We start from the raw sequence: 26158 nt of genomic DNA, 5'->3' as shown, positions 1-26158 counted from the left end.
GACCAAAAAAATTGTCACATTGATACATTCTCATTAAAATAAGATGAAGGAAATACGAAGCGCATTATTAAGGGCAACTTTTCGTGTCAAAAGGTAGCTACATGAAAGAACATACAACTTACCTTCGAAATTAGTCGAAGAAAATTAAAAATTCCTCTATCTCCTCAGCGTCCTCACTCAACTAACAATAACCACCTCGGTTCTTGTGGTGGATTGCCGGGTGGGAGTAGGGGTGGCAATATCATCCGAACCCAATGAATAGCTTCCACCCAATCCAGATATATGGATGAAAACTAACTGTATACAGATTTAATTAAACAAATGATCAATGGATCTGAGAGATGGATCGGGTCAGATTTGGGTGGATATCCATCCAACCTATCACCCAACCCATCTACCCATCCGTTAAATATTTAAAAAAAATAAAATATAATAGTTACCCTCTCCGTTTCTTTTGTTGATTACGGTTTGACCATATTTCTCTCACAATAGGATTAGAGGGACTAATTTTTTTTATTATTTTTTTTAATAATTTAATGTCTTTTTGCAATGTTAGGGATTGAATTGTGTTTTATTTTCGTAGAAAGCATCAAAAATTAGAATGATGTATCAAATTTTTAATTTAATTACTCTCTCTGTCCCAAAATATTTGACACAGTCAACTTTGCACACATGCTAATACACTAGTTTGACTTTATTTTTATATAATTAAATATTAATGAAATTTTTTTAAAAAATTATATTATAAAACTTATATTAATATCTATCTAACAATATATTTTATGATAAAATATGTTTTTATTATGTTAGTAAAAAATTATGGTCAAAGCTAATATATAAATAATGAAAAAAGTCCAATGTCCCAGATATTTTAGGACGGAGGGAGTATTACTTTATTCTCAAAGCTTGATTTTTATGTTTTACAAGTGTATAAATACATTTATATACTTTTATTCACCCGATCCATACATAGATGACGAGTGAATCAAATATAAATAAATTGATGACAAGTAAATTTAATGATGGATGCATGGATCGGGTGCGGATAAATCGTTGATGGCTGAAGTCCTAAAGCCGACTCGCTTTTGATCCATTGTCACCCGGGAGCTGATACACATAGGCTTAGTCAATGTGTAGCCCCACATAGACAACCAATAATATTGTGACACATCAGCATTGTAAAAAATGGATAGAAAGAGACTTGAGCGGGAGAATTAAACGGTAAAAAGCGTGTGAGAGTCCCGCCTAAGGAGAGAGGAGCGGTAAGCACATTGTTGAAATTATAGCGCCATTTTCATTAAAAAAAAAAAGTACTTCTTCAAGCAAGGTAGTTAAGTAGTTTTAGAAACCATTTGTATGCCAATGGCAAACAACGGTGTAGAAATTCATTGATTTGAAGTTGAAGATTTTAATTTGATAGCTGACATTGTTGTTCGAAACCTTTGGCGACATTATCGAAAGTAAGATTTAACAGTAATTGATCAAATCGAAATTTTATAAACGAACTAAATTTGTTCTTTATTTACATAGCTTACTGAGTAAATTAAGGAATATGTTGTATAACTTGTATTTGATGAATTAGATATCTACAAAGAAATATAATTGGTTTGAAGTTATAAGGGTTGAAGAAGATATGTTTTAAAAGTTTTGCAATGGATTTGTAATCCATGGTTTAATTTTTGATATAGTATGTTTTGTGTGGAAAGTTAATGGTTTGTAGTTAATAATGTATAATGTACCTTACTCATATGTTTTTAAAATTATATTTAAGCAATGTTAGTGAGATGAATTATTTTAGTATCATTATAATTAAAGTGGTAAATGCATTATTATATGTAGTTTTCAGAGTTCTTTGTCGGGAATGATTTATGAGTTAAATTTTGTTTATAAAACATTCATTTTTTATACTAAAATAATACAAATAATACTAAAACAATAATTTTTGATACTAACAAATTATGAATTACAAAATATTTTCAAAACAATTTCAATGCTACAATAATACACCTGGTCTCCGTCGTCTATTTCGCTCGCTCATCCTCCGTAGTTTGCCTCTGATTTCACCCTCCATTGTTTCCGACCATCGTATGGACCACATCACTCTTTGATTTCGCCAACCATCGTTTCATACTCTAAACCATATCACTCTCTAATTACGCCGACCATCGGTCCTTCCTTCCTTCTCAACCACCTTACTCACCTTAAGCCACCGTCGTCGCCCCTCCATGGTGTCTTCTCGCAAATCCTCCAACATCATTCGCCGCCATAAATACAATTAAATTCAAATTTAAAATTCAAAATTCAAATTTTTTCGTTGCAAAATTATCAAACAGAAATTTCTAAACTATATATTTATGTGAGATCAAGTGGACCAACTTCTCCCGACCAATAGAAAGCCTTGTTTATGTGAGGTACACATAGACGATCTATGTGTACCCTTTTCGTTGTCACCATCCTAGGCTGGAGCAAATCGAGCAATTATGATATGATGGACGCCTACCTGTAGTCCTGTACCATAGATTTTTTTTTTTTTTAAAAGAAGTCCTGTACCATAGTTTAAAGGAAGAGTCATAATGCCAAATGTAAACATACAGCAAGAATTTTGTAGTGAAAAGTAGACTTTTAGGCACCTTTTTAGAGTTTTTGCAACGATTGGGTCCTTTTAATTTTGACATTTTTGATTATGACATACCACGCACACATGCTCACATTGATGAATACGATTGATCTGATATGAGAAAATAAACTTTGTGATATAATATGATGTCATAGCTAGCTACTTGTTATAAACATAATCTGTCAGGATTTAACATAATCACTCGCTACAGGATATAACTATGTAACACCCTATTCATTTCAGTTTAGCAAAAATAATTTCAATTCACTAAAATTCAGTAACTTTAAAGAATAAATATAATAGAGAATCGGTAAAAATAATTTCAGTTCAATAAAAATAATTTCAGTTCAGCAAGTAAAATATGGTAACATATACCTCCGTATCATATTATTTGTGACATTTGTCGAAAATACTTATTTCATATTACATGCAACAAATATTTTATTTATGCATCTCTATTTTTCTCTCTTCATTTGATACTCACAAACAAATTTTACCTAGCAATCTATACAACTCTCGCTCTAAAGTTGCAAATAATACAAAACGGAGATAGTATATAATACTCCATATAATATTTGTAAAAATTAGTAAAATTTGACATTATGAAAGTTAAAATTAATGCCTATTTAAGTAATATTTTACCGGTTTAGGGAGTGATTGGACCGGTTTCTAGCTTCTCCATCTTGGTTGCATATTTATCCCGACGCTTATGCTGAACACTTGCTGAAATTTAGATCGGACCACACCCCCATTGTTGTCCGAACTCAAAAGGAGAAAAGCAAGAAAAAGCACAAGCAACGGAAAAGATTTAAATTCGAGACTGCTTGGCTTCTTGATGGTGCTTGTGAGGAAGTGGTGCGCAAATCGTGGAATGCTACTGCCACTTTTGACACCATTGGTAAATTGAGAGTGCTGGGGAAGGATTTAATGAAGTGGAGTAAAAGTACTTTTAATGACCTTGGCCAGAAAATAGAGAGTGCCGAGAGCAAACTCAAAGAGGTGCAGCAGCAGGGGGTGTCTCGCGACTCTTGTGAGAAGAGTCTTGAGTTGGAAAAACTTCTCGATGATCTTCATTCGAAGCATGAAACTTACTGGTTCTTGCGTTCGAGAGTGATTGAAGTTAGAGACGGAGACCGCAACACATCTTATTTTAACCACAAAGCCTCGCAGAGAAGGAAGAAAAATAGGGTTAAAGGCCTATTTGGTGCTGATGGAACTTGGCAGAATGATGAGCGCAAATTGGAGGAAATTGTGTGTAGCTATTACAAGAACCTGTTCACCTCGTCAGAGCCGAATGAGACAAGTATCTATGAGGTTTTACAGCATGTGAAGCCTGTTATTTCAGAAGATGACAATGCAGAGTTGCTCCGGCCATATTCGAAGGAAGAAATATTCTTGGCATTGCAGCAGATGCACCCTTGCAAGGCTCCAAGGCCGGATGGTATGCATGCGATCTTTTACTAGAAATTTTGGCATATTGTAGGTGATGATGTGACTAAATTTGTTAGTAGTATTTTACAGGGTTTAGCTCCCCCAAGCTCTGAAAATAATACTAATATTGCCTTGATTCCGAAAATCAACATACCTACTTTGATGTCTGAATTTAGACCCATAAGCCTCTGTAATGTATTATATAAATTGGTGTCAAAGGTTATTGTGCTTAGACTAAAAAGTATCCTCCCTTCTGTTGTGACTGAGAGCCAAAGTGCTTTTGTACCGGGCCGTTTGATTACTGATAATGCCCTTATTGCTCTTGAGTTGTTTCATACGATGAAAAAGAGAAATCGGGGTAGAAGAGGTACTATAGCATTGAACTTGGATATGAGCAAAGCCTATGATCGTGTTGAATGGGGCTTTCTCAAAAAACTCCTTCTCACTATGGGGTTTGATGGTAGATGGGTGAACTTGATTATAGACTGCGTGGTGTCTGTTTCGTACTCTTTTATTGTTAATGGAAGAGTATGTGGTGATGTGTCTCCCTCCCGGGGGCTTCGACAGGGGGATCCTTTATCCCCTTATCTGTTTATCCTAGTAGCAGATGTTTTTTCTCACATGTTACATAATAAAGTGCAGGGAAAAGAGCTTCACGGGGCAATAGCTAGTAGGAGTGGTCCTGTTATTTCACATCTTTTGTTTGCAAATGATAGTTTGTTGTTTACTAGAGCCAATCGACGAGAATGTGAAGTTATAGTTGATATACTCAACACTTATGAAGTAGCATCCGGGCAAAAAATTAATTATGAGAAATCGGAGGTGTCTTTTAGCAAAGGTGTAAGCATCGAGCAAAAAAGTGAATTAATGGGTGTTTTGAATATGAGACAAGTGGACAGACATGAGAAGTACTTAGGGATTCCAACAGTTGCCGGAAGATCTAAAAAAGCAATTTTTGAAGCTATAACTGATAGAATTTGGAAGAAATTGCAGGGTTGGAAAGAAGTGCTGCTGAAATCTGTAATTCAGGTGATTCTGACATACTTGATGGGTGTTTACAAATTCCCTATTTCTGTCATTCAGAGTATCGGTCAATGATGGCAAGATTTTTTTGGGGTCAAAAAAGTGCTCGCCGGAATATGCATTGGAAATCATGGGATGGTATGTGTGTACCGAAATGCTTCGGAGGAATGGGCTTTAAAGATCTTGAAATATTTAATGATGCATTACTCGGCAAGCAGGCATGGCGGCTTATTCACAAAGATGATTCGCTCTTGAGTCGAGTTCTGAAGGCGAAATACTACCCCAATTCCTCCTTCCTTGATTCTTATTTGGGAGTAGGTGGGAGCTACTCATGGAGGAGTGTATGGAGTAGTAAATCTCTTGTGAAAGAGGGAGTTATCTGGCGCATAGGGAATGGCTCGAATGTTAATGTTTGGAGCAACCCTTGGCTTGCTGACACGGAAGGGCGGTTTGTGACAAGCCCGGTTGTTGAAGGAATTACGAATGTGAGTGACTTGGTTGATTTAGAGAATATGGAATGGAATTATGAGGTCATTTCTACAGCCTTCAATGACTGAGACCAGAAGTGTATCCTGTCGATCCCATTGAGTTCAAGAGCACCTAAGGACATCATTACATGGGCAATGATGGCCTTTACTCTACTAAGACAGCGTACATGCTTGGGAAGGGGTGCAATCTTGATGAGTATCATCGAGTTTGGTTGACAATATGGGGGATGGAAGCTTCGCCCAAAGTTCGTCATTTCTTCTGGCGTTTTTGTTCGAATACATTGCCGACGAAAACTTTGTCGAAGCAAAGACACCTTTTGGAAGATGCCTCTTGTCCTTGGTGTGGGGGGGAAGATGAGAGCAGCAACCACGCTATTTTTTACTGCATTAGAGTACGAGATTTGTGGGAAGAGAGTGGTTGCTTGAGCCTTATCCAAGACAGAAGTGGCAGTGCCTGTGATATGATGGAAAGATTGTAACACCCCCAAATCTCCCTCTACGGAAATACCAGTATAATACGTATAATTATACCGTAGAGATAGATTTAGGCGTATTACCGTCGCATGATTACGCAAGGCTACCAAAACTACTAACCCAAACCAATACTTTGCAGCGGAAAGTCAAATTCTTTCTTTATTAGTAATAACTATAAATAGAAACCATCGTCATGAGTACTCATAATTAGATAAAGACCAACAATCCTAATTCTAAGTGAAGAACATTCCCGGGACTCCCATAAGCTCAATTCTTGACTCCACCTGAAATTAGTCAACACTGCTTACCATTACGGTAAACAGGGCGAACCAAAACAAATAAGAAATACATATTAGCAAAATATGCTAAGTACGATAAATGCAAGATAAGTAAATTCAATTTATTTGCAAACATGCTTTTAAAACCAATTCCAATAATTAATCCAATGAATTCCAAAGCTCATGATTCAAACCAATTCTCAATAATTCAATAGTTCGATGAAACGATTTATAAAACCAATTCCTCTTTTGAAAACCAATTCCTCTTTTGGAAACCAATTCTCAAATATTCTCAAAATAATTCCAATAACTTAATAATAATGATTAGTCAAATCAATTATTTTCGAAAACTCAACCTCCTCTCTAAGTGTGCACACCCCCCAAGCTAATCTCCTACTATTTCAAGGCTATTCTTGGAGAAAGACTAAGTCATACAAAGTCCATAGTTTTCAATGAATCCGCATAGTGGGATTAATATAATAATCATGCTTGTAAAGCTTTTATAAATAATTCAATAAATCCTCATAAAATTCCTCTTTGAATAAATCAACCTTTATAATAGGTTAACTCCAAATTCCTTTTTATTTAATTCAACATGCTTTCAAAATGAACCTTTTGAGAATTAAATCTCATATAAATAACTTTTCAAAATTAATAACTCTTCCTTTGAAAAACCTTTTTTAAAAACTCTTTAAAACAATCCAACATACTTTCACTACTACATTTTCGATCAAATACAACGCCAAAAAATGAGCTATTGCAACGCCCTATCCAAATGCCGTGGCAATAGATAGCCTATTACAACGGTATTTTTATTGCCGTTGCAATAGAGTAGGCTATTGCCACGGAGTTAAAACTAATGCTCTTAAAGGTAGAGTTATTGCCACGACTCTAAAGAACCGTTGCAATAGCCTAGATATTTTAACAAAAATGAAAGCTAATGCAACGGTAGTGTTGTATCATGAAAATTTTAGCTAGGTTGAAGCGCGCATTGTTCCCTCTAATTTTTTCACCAAAATTTTGAACAAACACGTGTTTACTTTTCTCACCCATTTTCTCCCCTCATTCTCACGGTACCCATTCTCATCCTATTTCTCCATTTCCTCAATTTCCCCCAATTCTCCATTTTCTCAATTTCCCCCAATTCTCTAGTTTCCCCATCATCATCTCACATAAATAAGCAAGGTAAACAAAAATTCTGAGGCCGATTTTGAGGTGAAAATCACGAAAAAAATCATTCAAAAATTCGAAGCAGAAGGCAACCATCGCCGCAGCCGGCAACCACATCCACAACCACCGTCGCTCACAAAATTAAATTCTCTCTTTCTTCTCCCTCCTCATTCAATGATGGTCACGGTGGTGATGGTGGTCGCGAGTGATAATGACGATGTGGTTCGATTTTTAGGGTTTTGATTGGTGTTCATGGTATGAGCTTCTTTAAACTTTCCTCTTTAAATTTCAAATTTAGGGTTCCTTTGCACAATTTATAGTTCAAATTTTTGATTTTTTTCGATTTCTAGGGTTTGGAATTGTAACTGTTGGCGGTGGTGGAGAGCAACGATGGTGAGTTTTGATTTGTAATTGATGGCGGTGGTGGAGAGTTGCTGAGCTAACGTCGCTCAAACTCCAGCTTCGTGCCCTGATCTTTGAGTAAGCCTTCTATCTTTATCTCTCTTTTTTCCTCTTTCTCGCTACTTTCTCTCCCCTTTCAATTATTGTTCCAATTTCGACAATTATACACTTAAGAAGTTTTAATCAATTGACAATTTAATGTTAATCAGGAACATCATCATCGTCCATGGTAGTTGGTGAGAGTGATTTGCTAATTGTTGGACCTGGTGTTCTTGGTCGCTTGGTAGCTCAACAATGGAGTCAGGTATAATCGTTATTTTTATTGTATTTCTACCTCTATTTCTTTCGTTTGTAAAACATTTAATTCCTCGAGAACTGTCAGGTTAATTTCTTTCGTTTGGGATTCTCGCCTTTATGTTCTTGCCAGGTTCCTTCTTTTATCTTTAATTTCTGATTTTTAGTAGATTTTGTTATAAATTTTTTATCATATTGTTAGTATTTTGTTTGATTATTGAAAAATTGGTAGATTTTTAACTTGCAAATAAGTGTTGTTTCGGATGAAAACAATCGAATCTCGGAAGATCCTTTTATCTTGAGGGAACTTGGTCTCGGTCCGAACGACGCAGGAGCCGAGGGTTTCCTGCACAACAAATACACGTAAACTAGCCTCGGGGGGGACGCCGAGGAAGGCCCCTCCGATGCTTAAGTCAGTATATTAGAGAGAGAAAGCTGTGCAAGAGTTTAGTTGCTTGAGGCTTTATTGTCTTACCAAGAATTGACCAAATTGTTGGCTTTTATACCTTGGCTAATGAAGGAGGCGGATTGGGCCCGGAAGTCAGTTGGGCTGGGCCAAGCTGATTGGGCCGTTGACTGACCTTGACATGGCTTTGAGGATGTTGATTTTTGACTTTAGCACATTTGGAGAGTTGAACCTTAACCTTGGGCTTTTAATTGGATCATTCAGTGACCAGGCCCAATTGGACTAAATTGGACCCAAACAACTTGCCCCCCAGACCCGATTTGGAAGGATGACGGGTCGGGTTTGATTTAATCAGAAAAGGAGGGAAGTGAATGATTTGTTAATCCAAAAATGTGAATTTAAACCGTAATTAACCCATGATTAATGAGATAACAACAGTTAATGTGGATAATTGCGGAAGTTGGACGGGTAGTGGGCGATTTAACTGCAAGGTCGTGTGTTTAACGGTTACTTAGTGGGGTGCTTGAGAGAAATTGAAACGCAGACTCCTTGAATTCCCATTTCTGGAGATATAAATAGAGGCGCGTCTTCTCTCCCCACTCATTCATCAACACAAACCCAGAATTCTCAAGAACGCTCAAGAGCCCGCATCAAAACTTCGCAAATTCCCCGAGCATTAAGCTTAGAAGCTGAGACTTGTCACTACCAATTCGTAAATCGGCGACTTTTGCTTCAGATCAAGGTAAATTCCTTTGATTTTATTTCATTTTTCTTCGACTTTGCACTCTTTCCCCTTTTTCGACTTTTTCCTTCGAAATTCGTCAATGGTGAGGGGAGTTAGAGGTGGAGCCCGTGCTCCAAGAAGAGCAAGGCTAATCCCCGATCCCAGGGACAGGATTGGGACCTGGAATGGACGAAGGACAGAGTCTGACCCTGCTGAAGGGGTTAGGGCGACTCCCATTTCTTCGGCTCCTCCTCAGAGGGCTGAGGGGGTGAGCGCTTCAGGACGGGATGATGAAGTTCCCGCTGTCCTTTGGGATATCCTCCCAGGGTTTTCAGAGTGGGAGGATGCCGAAGTAGCTTCGGCCATGATAAAGAACCGCCCCTACTCATGGTGGGTGGAGAATGCTGATCAGTACCGGTTTGCCGAGCAAATTGAGTTGCACTACGGCATTTTTGAAGCTGATGGATATTGGTGCCGAATGCCCTCAGCATCCGATAGAATCCATCGTCCACCCCCGGGGTATGTGGGGGTGTACACGAGACAACTCCAGTACGGGCTGAGGTTCCCTTTGGACGTATTCGTCCGAGACTTGCTGATCCATTACAACATTTCCCTGTGCCAGCTGACCCCCACCAGCATCCGAAGGGTAATGACGTACTTATGGGTCTGCAAATTCTTCAGGTACGTGCCGAACCTGCATTGCTTCAAAAGGCTCCATCGGCTAGTGCCAAACATTCAAAGTGGGCACGGATGCCATGGCTCTGGGTGGTATCGGATTGAGTCTCGGCCCCCGTTCCTAACCATGTGGCCGAACGACTCTTCAGACAAGGACTGGAGAGGTCAATGGATTTGGGTTAGGGCACCCACGGAGCCGAGCCACCCTTACGTTTTCAGCGCTCCCCGGTATCTTGCCGAGCCGGATCCTGATATGGGAAGTTTAGGTCCTCCCGAAGATAGCGGGCCAGACCCGAACCTTAATCAGCAGAACATCTTCGGCAAGCTGCCGAACCGGGGAGGCAGCGGCCGAATGCAGCATATCCCGGAGACTTGGCTCCCCGATACGCACTATGTTTTCCAAGAGAATATGCTGGCAGCTGTCGGCCTCAGCCGAAAGTTTAGGGATGGTAATCTTCTTCGGCTGGGGCCGAGGCCTTTTAATTATCTCTTTTCTTCTTTCATTTTGCTTTCTTGTGATGTGCCGAACTAACTGAATTGACTTCTCCCCTTTTCTTTTTCAGAACGGGACGAGACCAACGTCGGCATTGATTACGCTCGCCTTGGCGTCAACCGAGAACGAGTCGTAACTGATCGGGCTCCCCCTATCACTGAACCAAGGCGCCGAGAGGTTCACCTAGACTCTTCCCACTTCCAAATTGAGGCTGTTGCTCTGTATCAGAGGCAGAAGCCTTGGTGGAAGAAGAGAGATCCCTTGTTTCAGCTGCTGGAAGAAGAAGCTGAAGCTGCCCGTACAGCCGAAGAGGTTGCACGGGTTATTGAAGCTTGTGAAGGTGGAGAAGGGTCCTCCAGAGTTGCTGAAGAAGCTGCGGCTAGGGCAGCTGAAGAAGACGAGGCTTTGCTGAAGACCTCGGTGAGCCTTTAGACTTAACTTTGTCTTTCTTCTTTTTTTTTTTTTTTTTTTTTTACATTCTTCCCCCTGCCTGCCCTTTACAGTCTGAAGAGAGCAGCAGACACAGGGAAGGGAAAGCCCCTGTTCGTCCCGAAGACCAAGTACAAGAAGAGTCTTCAGACTCGGGTATGGACGAGCAGCCGCTTCAGAAGAGGCGCCGAAGAATGGCCATCATCGGCCCGCATGACTTTCAGCGGAGGCCGATGACCATCGGCGTTGAAATAAGGGAACCCGAGGAAGGCAATGGATCGCCGAGGGTTCCCCGGCCACCGCCTCAATCACCCCCAAGGGCCTCTCCGCCACCCCCCGAGATGGAGGTGGATCAGAGAACTCCCAAACCTAAGGGAGAGGTTCTGGAAGAAGCTCGAGAGAGTGCCGCCGAGGACAAGGATGGAGACGCCGTGATGCCCAGTGCTGAGGGTTTCACGGCGGACATTGCCAGAGAGGTTGGGGCCTTCGTCCTCACACCTGAAGAAGAAGAGGTCACAATAATTGACTCTTCTGAGAAGGAGGAGGACGTTGAGCCACCCAAAGCTAAAGAGGCTCCATCGTCATCCTTCCCTTCCTTCCAGACGCTGCAGTCTGGAGAAATGGGTTTCTCGGCCCCCCGAATTCCAGTCCCAGACCACATCTGGGACCTCATATGGGGTCAGAACCGAGAAGGTGCTGCAGCCTACTTCGGCGATTTTGCTGGCCTGTCCGAAGTAGATAGGGCAAGGATTTGGTCGCTGAAGGCCACTGCTGGGATGGGCGAATCCAGCAGATCAGTTCCTGACCCTGCCAGGTCCAACCAACTGCTGATGATGCAGGTAATTCTCCTTGCCTTGATTTCTTTCTGAACTCAACCTTTCAGCTATTATTTTTTACTTTTTTAACTTGTGCCCCTGTTTTCAGTTCGTGCACAATCAGACTCTCACTGTAGAGCTGATAGATTCCCTACAAGATAGGGTGGACGCTGCCGAGCACGATCAAAGGGTAGCCGAGGAAGAGCTAAAGCTTGCTAAGCTGAAGCAGGCAGCAGCTGAAGAGAAGCAGCAGAAGGCTGAGGAGTACGAGAAAAAGGCTGCTGAAGCCCTCCAGACCTTCTGCGACGCTATGGAGAAGGAAGTTTTTCCCCCACTGATGGAAGGGGAAAAATTCCTCCAAGAGCACCTGGGGGTGGACATCTCCAAGTTCAAGGCTGCTATCGAGAGCCGAATCCAAGGAGCTGCTGCACAGGCTGAAGTGCAGCATCAGCTAGAATCTCTTGAAGCCAGCAGAATGGCTGCTGAAGAGATGCTCCAAGCTAGGGATGTCCAACTCTCAAGGGCTGCTGCTGCTGCTGAAGCTCAAAGAGCTAAGCTACAAGAGGCTGAGGATCAGCTCACTGCCAAGAAGGAAGAAATGGTCCAAGTTCAGGCCGAGGCTTCCCAGGTTCAGCAAGAGTTTACCGAGCTGAAAGGCTCCTCCTCCAAGCTCGTCGATGAGCTGAAGAGATCCGAGGAAGACTTGGAGGAGACGAAGAAGAAGTTGGCCGATGCTGAGGCTCTACTCAAAGTCCGTATCTATACCCAAGAAGAGTATGAAATGGGTTTTAGAAACGGGTTCAGAGTGTGCCGAAGGGTCTGCCTTCATGCTGAGCCGAAGCTGGACTGGTCCAAATGTGCTGAATGGGTCCAAGATCCCGAAGACCCTCACATGAAGTATGCCACTCCAATCGAAGCTGAAATCCTTAAGGCTGAGGAAGCCGAGGAAGAAGCTGAGAGGATGGAGTTGGAGGCTGAGCAGAGGGAAAGGGAGGCTCGGCAAAGTGCAAAGCCTGCTTCTTCTGCTGCTGGAGCTGAGACCACCATTGGGCCCAATGAAGCTGATCAGTCTGATCCTCAGGCTGAAGCATAGGAACTCGGGCAGTCGTCTTCAGAATCTTGCGGTTCATCATGCGCTCAACTTTAGACTTGCCGCTTTCTGAATTTTTGCCTTTTGTTTTTTTTTTGCTTCAGCTTGCCTTATCGTACAACAGCTTATTATATTTTTATTTTGCCTGTACGTATTTCGGCAGCTGTTACTTTCCGCTTGTGGGCGGCTGCCGACTATTTTTGTAATTCAACATTTTTATTTCAAAGAAGTTCACTTTCTCAGCTTTCTTGTGTATTTTTTTTTCTTCGCTTTACCAGTCTTCGCACTTTACTGCTTTCTTTGAATGATCTTTCAAATATTTGCTAAGTGCAGAACTTCGGCTAGCGAGAATCATTTCTGCTGAGACTTCTTTTTGCCGTTTGTACTCGGATGTTTTCAACTTGTGAAAAAACTGACATAAGTATCAAACTTCGGCTGAGCTGAAGGGTATTAGATCAGTTGTGCCATTTCTCTATTTCCCTCTGCCCCCCAGAAATCTGAAGATGAGGTCTTCTGAATTCTGGAATGGCTGATAATTTTTCTCGGCTAAGCCGAGGATCTTTGAACACTTTGCTTTATTTTCTACATCTGTTTTTAAAGTACTGATTTCCCACCTGAGAGTTTTCACTCTAGAGATGGTACTCTTGTGACACTTTCTTCAATTCATCCAAGGGAACAACTATCCGAAACACCATGCCGGGGCAGCAGTTTATCTGAAGTACGAGGCATCATCATGCAATACTTCAGAGCTGCAACTACCACCCGGAACTGATTCATCCGAAGTACAAGGCATCACTATGCAATACTTCGGGGCTTTATCAGTTCCTATTTTTTAGGCTATGTTTCGGATAAGTCTATGGCCTTTTTGCCCAAAGGAACAGATTCTCCGAAGTACAAGGCATCACTATGCAATACTTCGGGCTTGTATCTTTTTTTGGCAGGTTTTACGGCTTGCCGAGGTACAAGGCATCATTATGCAATACCCCGGACAGCGCCGAATGAAACCTTGAATTTTTGAAAAACCGTAGAAAGCATAAAGACTTAAAGAATACACGCAATCTGAATGAATACTGGCTCGATGGCCTTTTTATAAACAAAATCAGTGTACTTACATAGATTGTACTATCCGAAGGATTTACACATAGTATTTTTTGAGCACATCGGCATTCCAATGGTTTTTCAGCTCGGTGCCATCCATTTGTTTGAGTCTGAAGGTACCGGGCTGAAGCTCTTGATAAATCTCATAAGGTCCCTCCCAAGATGCTGAGAGTTTGCCATGAATGCGACTTTTTTGAACAGCTGCAGCATTCCTCAAAACTAAATCCCCAACTCTGAGAGGTCGTTGATAGACTCTTCGGTTGTAGGACTTGCTCATTCTGAGCTTGTGTGCAGCCATCCTTTCTCGGGCTAGATCTCTAATCTCGTCAAGGAAGTCGAGGGACTCTTTCATGAGCTGCTCATTTTCCTCGGCTGAGAAGAGATTCACTCGTAGGCTTTCTGAGCCCACTTCCACTGGAAGCACTGCTTCGGATCCATACACCAGCTGAAAAGGTGAATGCCCCGTTGCCTCCTTCTCGGTTGTCCGGAGTGACCAGAGGGTTCCCGGAAGTTCCTCTACCCACTTGGACTTTTGATCCTCTACTCTTTTTCTGAGAGCGTTAAGGATCTGTTTATTTGCGGCTTCGGCTTGGCCATTACTCTGAGGGTGGCAAACCGCGGAGTAAGCCAATTTTATCCCGAATTGATCAGTGTATCGGCGCAAGGGCAGGTTGTCAAACTGTCTGCCGTGGTCGAACACAAAAACTTTTGGGATGCCGAACCGAGTTATTATGTTCTGCCAGATGAACTGTCTGACAGTTTGCTCAGATATGCTTGAAGCAGCTTCCGCTTCAATCCATTTGCTGAAATAGTCGATTCCGACTATCAGCCACTTTCTTTTGTATGGGGCCTCGGGAAAGGGTCCCAGAATATCCAACCCCCATTGTGCAAATGGAAGAGGATTAAGAATTGGCTGGAGATCTAGGCATGGCCGATGGATTACCGGTGCAAATTTTTGGCATTTCTCGCATTTTCTGACCATGTTCTTTGCATCCGAGATCATTGTAGGCCAAAAATACCCTGCCCTGAGAGCTTTGTGGGCTAAGGTTCTCCCTCCTATGTGGTTTCCGCAGATGCCGAGGTGAATCTCTCGGAGAATATAGTCGGCATCCGTTGGACCCACGCATTTCAATAATGGAGCGGAGAAGGATTTTCTGAGGAGTTGGCCGCCGAAGACGAGGAATCGTGAACTGATCCGCTTTATCTTGGAGGCCGAATTCCTATCCTCGGGGAGCTCGTCCCTGAGTTTATAAGCCAGGATGTCATCCATCCAGCTCGGCTCGAGTGCAGCGCAGCAGATTGATATTGCTTCGGCTACACTCTTTTCTCGGCGCACCTCCACATAGACAGAACGGCTTAACTCAGTCAGAGTTGAGCTTGCAAGTTTGGAGAGTGCGTCCGCTTGAGCATTTTGACCCCTTGGGATCAGCTCTACTTCGAAAGATCTCAGCTTCGCAATTGTCGATTTGATCCTTGTGAGGTAAGCTGCCATTGAAGGCTCTTTAGCCTCATACTCCCCCCGGATCTGATTGGCGACCAGCTGAGAATCTGTCTTGAGGTAGACATGCTCGGCTTCCAACGATACGCACAGGTCTAAGCCAGCAATGGCTGCTTCATATTCGGCCTCGTTGTTAGAGGCTTTGAATGAAAATTTTAGTGCATACTCGAAGGTTTTGCCTTCGGGAGAGGTGATGACGACCCCTGCCCCCGAACCGTTCACGGTGGAGGACCCATCCGTGAAGACGGTCCAGATTTTCCTCCTTGCATCCAGAGTCTCCTGATAGGAGCACTCGGCCAAGAAGTCTGCCAAGGCTTGCGCCTTGATGGCTGTTCTCGGCTGATAACCGATACTGAACTCGGTGAGCTCGAAAGCCCACTTTGCTAGTCTACCGGATTTTTCAACCTTGCCGAGGACTTTCTCTAACGGCTGATCAGTTAGAACCGCTATTTGATGAGAATCAAAATAGGGTCGCAACTTCCGAGCAGCCACCACCACTGCATAAGCCACTTTTTCTAACAATGGGTAGCGCGTCTCGGCATCCGTCAGGGTGTGGCTGACGAAATAGATCGGCTGTTGAACTTTTTCTTCTTCCCTTAGCAGCACCGCGCTTACCGTGGCTGGACTGACCGCCACGTATAAGTATAGGATGTCTCCTACGACTGGCCTTGCCAGTGTTGGGAGTTGAGCCAGGTGTTCACGGAGCTGCTGAAAGGCTGACTTTTGTTCGTCTCCCCATTCAATGCCTTTTGAATTTTGGAGCTTCAGCGCCTTGAAGAAAGGGAGCCCTTTGTCTGAGGCTCGTGAGATGAACCTGGACAAGGCAGCCATTCTCCCGGCTAGACGCTGAATATCCCTTTTTGTCTTCGGCTCGGGGAGGTCTAAAGCAGCTTGTACTTTGGCGGGGTTTGCATCAATCCCCCTCTTGCTGACCATGAAGCCGAGGAACTTGCCTGACTTCACGCCGAAGACACATTTCTTCGGATTCAGCTTCATTTTGTATTTTCTGAGGGTGGCGAAGGTTTCGGCTAGGTCCGTGACATGATCTTTTTCTTTTATGCTTTTGACGATTGAGTCGTCAACATAAACCTCCATGTTTCGGCCTTTTTGCTCGGCGAAAACCTGATCAACCAACCTCTGATATGTTGCCCCCGCATTTTTCAATCCGAAGGGCATCATTCTGTAATTGTACAACCCGGAACTTGTTATGAACGCTGTTTTAGCTCGGTCCTCGGGGTGCATGAAGATCTGATGGTATCCCGAGAATGCGTCCATGAAACTGAGCAGAGCATGCCCGCTTGTCGAGTCGACCAGTTGGTCGATCCTCGGCAGCGGATAGGAGTCCTTGGGACATGCCCTATTCAGGTCCGTGAAGTCAACGCACATCCTCCAGTTACCATTTGCCTTCTGAACCATTACAACATTGGCCAGCCACTCCGGATACTGACAGGGTTCAATGAACCCAGCATCTAGGAGCTTATCGACCTCAGCTGCGATGTTCTGGTTCTTTTCGGCGGAGTAGTTCCGCTTTTTCTGCTTAATGGGTCGACTGGAGGGGTCGACATTAAGCCTATGGGAGACGAAGTCCGGATCAATCCCGGGCATTTCTGCGGCTGAGAAGGCGAACACGTCTCCACTGGCCCGTAGGAGTTGGACGAGTGCCGCACGGGTGTTTGGCTCCAGTGACGACCCGATGCTAACACATCTGTTCGGATCTCCTACGGTCAGTTCTATTGACTCGGTCAGGTCATCCGTCTCCATGCTCTTAGAGTTGGATTCCTCGAATTCCGGCCTGCTATCAATATTAGCAGACTTTCCTGACCGCGGCTGGCCATCAGAGTCGTTCGGCTCTGAGGCGGAGTCAGCCTTTTGGCCCCCATCAGATTTCTCGTTGTCTGGGGCTTCATTAGCCGAAACGTCTGAGCCTCTCGGCTTTTTGGCGTTTCGGTCCCGGTGCTTTTCCTCCCCATCGCCACGGTCGCCTCGGCGAGACGTGGATGGCTTGAGGTGATTGCATCGGCGGGCTTCTTTTTGACTGCCCTTTATTTTCTCGGAGCGTCCCTCGTCTGAAACGTATATCATGATTTGATGATACGTGGAGACGACTCCTTGAATGCCGTGAATGAGGGGTCTCCCCATGATCACGTTGTATGCAGATGGAGCATCTACGACCAAAAATTCGGCCATGATATTCCTAGCTGCTCGGCCTTCGCCGATGGTGACAGGAAGTGTAATCTTCCCGTCAGGATACGAGGAAGAGCCGTTGAATCCAGACACCGGGTAGGGTGCGGGGGCCAGGTGCTCGGCTCCCATCCTCAGCTGGTCGAACGCTCCTCGGAAGAGGATGTTCGCCCCGCTACCGCCGTCGACGAGGGTCCGCCAGACGTTGCGGTTGGCGATGCCCAGAATGATTACTAGTGGGTCATCGTGGGGGTATACCACCCCCTCACAGTCTTCGGCTGTGAACAGGATGTTCGGCGCCGGTGACTGGGACTGCCGAAGCTCAGCCTGATGAATCTGATGGGTTAGACCCCTCAGTTGGCGTTTGGCTGTGCCTCGCGAGATTCCCCCGGAAATAACTAGGATGTCGAGGGACTCCTTGCCCTGAGGTCCCTTATCCTTCTTCCGAGCGAAGTTGAGGTCCTGCCGAGAATCTTTTTCAGCTTTTTTCTCCTCGCGCCTGTCCGCGAGGTATTGGCTCAGGTACCCCTTGCGGACCAGATCCTCAATCTGGTCCTTCAGCTGGACGCAGTCCTCGGTGCGATGTCCGGGTGAGTCATGGAACTCGCACCACTGGTCCTTTCCCCTCGTCTGATGCCAGGGAGGCAACGGACGAGGTTTTTTGAATCTCCCCTCGTCCTTCGTCGTGCTGAAAATCTTAGCACGGGGAAGGGAGAGTGGAGTGTATGAATCGTACCTTCCCGTGTAGGGAAAGTGTCTTTCCTTCTTCGGCTCGGCAGCAGAGGACGGTTCTGAGGCCTTAGCCTTCCCTTTCCTCTGCGCCGAGACTTCGGGCTGCTGCCCTTTCGGCTTCTCAATTCTCGGACGAGACTGAGACCTGGATCTGTTCCACTCCTCGGCTCGGATGAACCTATCCGATGCTTCCAAGGCTTCCTCCAGGGTCTGCGGGGGATGCATGACCATGAAGTCCAGGAACTTTCCAGCTTGGAGGCCGTTCCGTAGCGCGAACACGGCCAGGCCTTGATCCAGGCTTGTGATTCCGGATGACTCGTTGCTGAAGCGAGTCAGATAGTCGCGGAGGCTCTCGTCCTCCGCCTGCTGCAGACTCATTAGCTCTGCAGTGGTCTTCTCTCGGCGGTTGGCCGTAGAGAATTTGCTCTTGAACTTGTTGGAGAGGTCGTTCCAACCGGTTATGGAGCCTTCCTTGAGCCCTTTGGTGATCCAGGATTGGGCAACACCTTTGAGGGTCGTAGGAAAGTATTTACACCAGGTAGCCTCAGACCTCGGGTTCAGATACATGTGCCCCTCGTAAGAGGCAATGTGATCCTTAGGATCTGAGGTACCATCGTAAGTAATATGTGCCGGGATTTTGACCGTTGGCACATGCTCTTCCAGAATCCACTTCTGGAAGGGCGAGTTCGATGGAACCATGACCGCCTTCCCCTTGTACCCGGCCTCAGGGACCTCGCTCCCTCCTCTCTCAGAGGTGGAAGTGGTTTTCGTCCCCGGCTGAGACAAGGTTGGGTGGGGTCCGGTATCCTCTGGGAAGGTGAGGCGGCTATGCACACTCACCTCCCTCGAACCCAAGCGTTCGTGAACGCTTTGGCGGGCGAATTCCGGGTCCTTGGAGGGCCCCATGGAATTCTGAGCTTCAGAGTGGTCAGAGGGTTGAGGGTTCCTCCTCCTCTCCTTACTGGAGTTTCGGGTGTCCCCTCGCCACCTCTGGCCGAGCTCTCTATGTGGTGGAACTTGTCCACCATCATCCTGACCGATCCTCCTTTTCAGGTTTCTCGGCTGGTGATCATCAGGCATCTGGATTGGAGCCCCTTGAGCTTTAAGGAACTCCATGCAGATGGCCACTGCTCTGGCCACTTCCTCGGTGGAGGGTCCGGAGGGAGGAGTCTCCCGCGGATGTGACCTGGATTGCACGCTATGGCGCGGCGGGGAGTTCCTCGCACCTGAGCCACTCGGTCTCGGGGATGGCCCCGGCTGCCGAGTGTGGTGCGAGGTGTTCTCCTCCTGGAGGCTAGGACCTCTTGAGGCTTCCCTTTCCGGAGAAATGGGGGCCTCCGATTCGGAAGAGGCTTGCTCCGGGGAGGGATAAACCGGCTGGCGTTCCCTCACCGTAATCCGGCCTCCTCCCTTCTTAGCCTTCTTGGAACTCTTTCCACTCTTAGTCATGGCGACTGCCGGAGTGTTTGATGACTGACGCGAAATTTAGTAGCGTTCCCCACAGACGGCGCCAAATTGTTTCGGATGAAAACAATCGAATCTCGGAAGATCCTTTTATCTTGAGGGAACTTGGTCTCGGTCCGAACGACGCAGGAGCCGAGGGTTTCCTGCACAACAAATACACGTAAACTAGCCTCGGGGGGGACGCCGAGGAAGGCCCCTCCGATGCTTAAGTCAGTATATTAGAGAGAGAAAGCTGTGCAAGAGTTTAGTTGCTTGAGGCTTTATTGTCTTACCAAGAATTGACCAAATTGTTGGCTTTTATACCTTGGCTAATGAAGGAGGCGGATTGGGCCCGGAAGTCAGTTGGGCTGGGCCAAGCTGATTGGGCCGTTGACTGACCTTGACATGGCTTTGAGGATGTTGATTTTTGACTTTAGCACATTTGGAGAGTTGAACCTTAACCTTGGGCTTTTAATTGGATCATTCAGTGACCAGGCCCAATTGGACTAAATTGGACCCAAACAAGTGTGCTTTTGGTTGTTTTGTTGGTTATGGTAATGCAAATGTTATGGTATAGGTAATGACAGTAGATTACTATAGTTGGTGTCATAATGTCTAGTAACTAGTGCTTATAGACGATTCATGTTGGAATTGGTTAAGGGCATTGCGTTTCTTTTGGGCGCGATAGAGCAAAATAGTATATTAATACTTCGGAAATGAGCATGGTTACTACTTATTAGTACATTACAATTTGGAAAAGCTGAACTATGTGTTTGGGGAATGGGGTGCAATGGGATTGGGGTCTTGATAAAAAAATTTCGTATGAGACAAGTGTGTTATGTTTTGGAGTCAGGTAAAATCGCTATTTCTATTGCATTTTGGCTTGATTAGTAATACTTTGGTACCGAATTGTGTACCGTACCCAAACTTGTTTTTTTTTTTTTTTTTTTTTGTTTGGATGAAATTCAAAGTTTATGTTGCTGCAGTGTTGTGTTTGTTTTTTATAATTGTATTTGTGGTGTCGAGGTTGGGGTACTGGGGGAAGCAAGGAATGGGGAGAAGGGAGGGCGGCTGGCAGTGGCCAAGGGGAAGGTGGGTGAGGGGAGTGGCTGGGCTTATAATTTTTTTTAAGTGTTTATAATTTGTTTTTTTTTTTATTTTTTTTATTTTTTGAGCTAGGCCCTAGGAAGAAGTTTACAGATTTCTTTTAAGAAAAAAATCAAATGTCATAATTTGAATTTTCAAATTTATTTGAACCTTGAATAAAATTGCCCAGAACTTTATAACGTTCACCTAGTGTTCATCGTAATGTTTGAGTGGGAGTTAGGCCGTTGTATATTTGATTTCTATGGTAAATGCCAATGGTTTCATTCTTTGTGTAGCTTTATTGGGTATAAACTTTCATACAAGGCTGTGTAGCTTAAATTGTCACCCTTTTGAGTGTATGATTGTTTCTGATTTTCTGAACATTGGTCTCTTTGATGTATCTAAGCTTCAAGATAGGATAACAAGGCACAAGTATTACTAATTTATACTCCTTTTCTCTAAAATATCTAGAGAAATTATTATTTTGATGCTATACACATTTCTGCAGTTTAACAATTTTTTGGTATTTTTGTATTCAGAAAACCATCCAATTTTTTTTATAAGAAAAAGTTAGTTTTTTTAATTATTATTATTATTGGTCATCCTTAGGATTATTGAGTTTTTTGCTTTTTTCTGAAGATTTATGTGTGTTTGAATAAGTTTAGTTCCTGACATCTAATTTTTAACTTGTCCGGGCATCTGTTTAGCTTCAATGGACAATTCCATTAGTTTTCTGCTGGTGGGTGGGAAACAATTTTCAAATTTCAACCAAGTAACAACCCCTCTGGTTAAAACTTTAAGTAGTACATATAGGTATATAGCTAGATATATTATACAAGTTAGTATTCAAGTAGCTTTAATGGAGGAGGGGAGAATAACTGATAAAATTAACCCAATCTAAGGAAAAAATAAAAATAGGTCATGAAACAAAGAGATATATTATATAAGATGAACTGATATATATATATATATATATATATATATATATATATATATATATATATATATATATATATATATATATATATATATATATATATATATATATATATCATATGTCTAAATTTCAGATTTTTTCTACTATATACAATGAAGTATAACATGTTAACAACATTTGTACTTGCATACAAGAGGCACAAGCAAAAATAATTAAAAAGTCAGAGTTCATAAATTAGAAAATAATTAAAGTTAGATCCACTATAAAGGACAGTAGTACTTCACTATATTGTGTGGTTTCTTATAGTAACTAACATATTGTCGTTGATTCCTCCTCATTAGTGATGGCATGCAGTATTAAAAATGTAGCGAAAGATAATTCTTTTATATAAAAATAAGTGGTAAATGACATGCAGTGGTTAATAATTTGTGAATATGTTATATTAAGACTAAACTAGTACATAAGTAGATTGCTACTGGTGAAATTTGTGTGTTGTCGAAATAGTAAAATTGATATGTTCCTTACTACTTGTGTAGCTGTGTGTAGGCTGATACACAATTGGGTGGATTGAATCAGAATTAGATGGGCCATGTCAATCAGTTTGTGCTTCATTGATTAATTACTACTTGTACTTTGCAAACTCCTTGTGTTATTGAAAATATATGGAGTACGAACTTGGCCATATTTATAATATACTCTTATAAATCCGTGTGTCCAAAAGAGATAAAGGGTTGTATTTTTAGGGACAGAGGGGAAGGGGAACCCATTGAAGCTCTGAGGTAGCTTAACATTACTCCAGTCATGGGTGGGAACATAGGGGAATTGCTTGGAGCCTTGACAGTCAGCACCCCACAACTTAAATGGAACTTTTGGTCCCCTAGAATACTTTTCTGGTTCAGGGTCTAACTTCAATTCTTGTTAAATTAGTTTTACTTGTTAAATCTTGGAGTAATTTAGTTTATGAAGGCAATATAGACAATGTGAATGTGATAGCTTTCTTTAGAGAGGATGTTGGGATGTTACTCTTTTTTTTTTGTTAACATGAGGTCGCGCTCACAAGCGCTTGCTGTACAATCCCTGTTTAATTCCAGCTGGTACCCTTTTCCATCCCCATATTTCTAATTTTTGGTTGCATTTTACTAAAATTTATGATTATAGTTGATCTATTTGGATATTTATTTTATTGTGTTAGAGTTGGTTCAAAGAGTTTTTATTTCTTGCTCTAATTTTGTCAAAGTTTATTGTATAGCTGAATTTATATATTAGGGGGATGTGTTTGTTACTTGTGGGCTGCTGTGATTTGTTGTCAATATAGAATATTAAGGTCATTGATTATAGAGTAAACTAACTTTGAATTCTTTGGCATATTGAAACACTGGGTGAATTCGGATTGTGGCCTTGAAGGTTGGTAATATGAACCATAGGGTGATTCTTCATGCGTTTTGAACTTTTCTCATGTTGATTGTGGCCTTGGTCTATTATAATTTACTTCTATTATATTTCAATATATTATTCTATTTTACGTGTAGGTGCATGGGGAGCTAAATGGAACGGAAGTATAGTGACTAGTCATCTAACAAATGGTGCATATATGTTGGCGACTCTTATTCAAGTTCAACTTTGTGAAGATTTGAAAATTCCGGCTTATATATATGTTGACAATTTGTATTTTGGACGATTAAATTAATTATATAACTTTTATTTTTTATTAGTAGGGTGTCATACCAAAAACAAACAAGTAATATTTTGTAATGTACGTATGTCGCATTATAATTATTATATATAAGTTTAATGATACTTTGTTTTGGTTAGTATATTTAGATTTGTACTGACTAATTATACATATATTAAATTACCATTCCAAAAAATAAAAAAAAAAATCAAATGATCAATCCATTGCAGTAGATACGTACTACTATCATTGTAGTAATTAGTTTCATCCGTTGCAATAGGTTCAATTTCATCATAATTATTAGTCAGTACCCTATTGCCACGGATAAGTTATGCCGTTGCAACAGGTATAGGTCTATTGCCACGGATCATTGGTGCTGTGGCATTAGGTGTCATATGCCGTTGCATTAGACCTACTGCAACGCCAGCATATGTCACGGTACATGGCCGTTGCATTAGGCCTAATGCCACGGATTTTGACGCCTAATGCAACGGATTTGGGGGTTGCAATAGATAAAAAATGTGTAGTGTTTTTAAAACCAAATTCCTTTAAACATAATAAATAGTTTCAAACCATTCAAAACATGATATTAAAATCAATATTTCAAAAATACATTTATTAAAACAAATATTAAAATCAATTCCTCCAACCATACTTTGTTTCATAAATCATAATTCAAATCAATTTAATTCAATCACCAATAAAATCATATAAAACATGATATTCAAACCAATCACTTTTGAAGGTATCTAGCCACCTAAATATACCTTGATTTCGAATATCGATCAACACTTTGCACTTTCAAAGTTCAATCACGAATACACCTTGCAATTAACATAACCATAAGGTTATCACAACATCTTTAGACATAAACCCAAATCTAATGTGCATGGACAATAAAACTCTTTTAAAAATAATACTTTAATATAAAATTATAGCTTTGAAATAAGTATTTATATTATAGAAAACTAACCATGAAGAAAATAAAGGAATAGGATTAAAGAGAATTGGATTTGCGTTGGAAAGAATAGGCAGAACTTGCAGAGGTCATAACTCCTTCAATATAACTCCGAATTGGGTAATTCTTGATCCTAACCTCAAGGATTGTTTGATAGGAACAATTTTATGTGAAATAGAAAAACCCCAAAACTGACCAGAAGTGCCCGAAAATTGGCTCCAAAGATATACGGGCTGATTATGTATGAAAAGAGTAGAAAGAAAAGTATGAAAAGGTTTAGGGAAAAGAAGAGTACGAGAGAAGAAGAGAATTGAGTTTTTGGTGTGAATAATTTGAGAGGTATGAGGGGGTATTTATAGGCTAGCTCATGCAAGAATTATGGTAGAAGAATGTAGGAAGAATTATGGTAAATTGGTTTAAGGAAATTACTTGGAGAAGAGAGTTTAAAAATCAAGGAAGGTTTAATATTATGGTGACTAAGAAATAATTAATTATGAAAAGTGTGTTGTCATGAAAAAATAATATGGCAGATAGCTTTGCTTGGGGAGTAATCAAGAATGATTTAGGGTAGGGAAATAAGATGATCAAATATTTAGGAGATGGAAAATAAGAACTAAGGAAAATATAATAGAATTGAGGAAGATAATTAAAATACAAAAATTACCAAAATAATTTTGCTCAAAATACAATATAGTGGCCAAAAATTTGAGCTTTCCTAAGCTCATATTTTCAGACCTCCCTTTAAATATTTAGGCAATTATTTTGCTAGTTTTTAAGGAATAAAAATGGTTGTGTAAATAATATATTTTGTAGAAAATAATAAATTAGAAAATACCAATTATTCACTAAATAATTTAACTAAGAAATTCAGATTTTCCACACTTAGAAAATCTGAAAATCAAAGCTAATTAATTAGGAATTTTCGGCCCTTTAAATAATAAAATATAATTTTGCTTAATTAAAATATCCGAAATATATATAAATCATCCGGTTTTTAAAATAAAATAAATGGATAATAAATGTTATCCAAAATCCAAAAATAATAGTTAAGTTAAAATGTTTTTTGCTTTAAAATTCAAATATCATTTTGCCTCCAAAATTCAAATAGTAAAATAAATTACTAAAATACCCTTTTAAGAAAATACTAATTAATTAGAAAATACGTGTCAAAAATACGGGGTATTACAAAGATGGAGCAACATGGATGCAAAGAAAATGCAAACTGCTGCATTTCTTGCGTGGCTGATTTGGTTAGAACGCAACAATTGGGTATTCTTAGGAAGCACAACTCCAAATAATGTTTTGATGGGGCCTTTGAGAAGGCTTGTGGATGAATATGGTGCATATGCAAAGAAGATATATGGTGTTGCAAGGCCTGTGCCGAAGCGTAGTCCTTCAAAGTAGCTGCCTCCCTCAGGTTCTGTGATCAAGCTAAATGCAGACGCAAGTATGATGGAGGAAGGTTGGGTGGGATTGGGTGTTGTTGCTAGAAACCACAAGGGTGAGGTACTTTTTTCAACTTCGAGAAGAGTGCGTGCTTGGTGGCAAGTTGAGATTGTAGAGGCAAAAGCAAAGCACATGGCGGTAAGGCTTGCAGGCAAGTATGGCCTTGAGGAGGTGGTGCTTGAGTCGGATTGCGAAACTTTAATGAAACGTCTTTTGAAGGCAGTGATTTATTTCTCTGATTTAGATGGAGTAATTGAGGATATCTTGTTTTTGAGTAGTAATTTCAATTCCTTTGCTT

The 26158-nt window shown here is 41.8% G+C and overlaps 1 protein-coding gene and 1 long non-coding RNA gene across 3 annotated transcripts; both read left to right on the top strand.

The window, feature by feature from the left end:
- Window positions 1-5145: 5145 nt before the first annotated feature.
- Window positions 5146-5628, top strand: LOC110689854 (uncharacterized mitochondrial protein AtMg00310-like). Its single transcript, XM_021866687.1, has one exon. The coding sequence runs from the start codon at window positions 5146-5148 to the stop codon at window positions 5626-5628; it is 483 nt and encodes a 160-aa protein (XP_021722379.1).
- Window positions 5629-7131: 1503 nt separating this feature from the next.
- Window positions 7132-23743, top strand: LOC110689698. Of its 2 annotated transcripts, XR_002504938.1 has the most exons (4): window positions 7132-7961; window positions 8093-8187; window positions 8266-8310; window positions 23314-23743. It is a non-coding gene; the product is annotated as an uncharacterized LOC110689698 (long non-coding RNA). The 2 variants fall into 2 exon arrangements; XR_002504937.1 differs by lacking the exon at window positions 23314-23743 and having other exon boundaries at window positions 7191-7961; window positions 8266-8425.
- The last annotated feature ends 2415 nt before the right edge of the window (window positions 23744-26158 follow it).

This window comes from Chenopodium quinoa, unplaced genomic scaffold (assembly GCF_001683475.1).
Source record: "Chenopodium quinoa cultivar QQ74 unplaced genomic scaffold, ASM168347v1, whole genome shotgun sequence".
Classification (NCBI taxonomy): Eukaryota; Viridiplantae; Streptophyta; class Magnoliopsida; order Caryophyllales; family Amaranthaceae; genus Chenopodium; species Chenopodium quinoa.
Note: the sequence above shows the minus strand (reverse complement) of the source record. Positions and strands in the feature narration are given on the sequence as shown.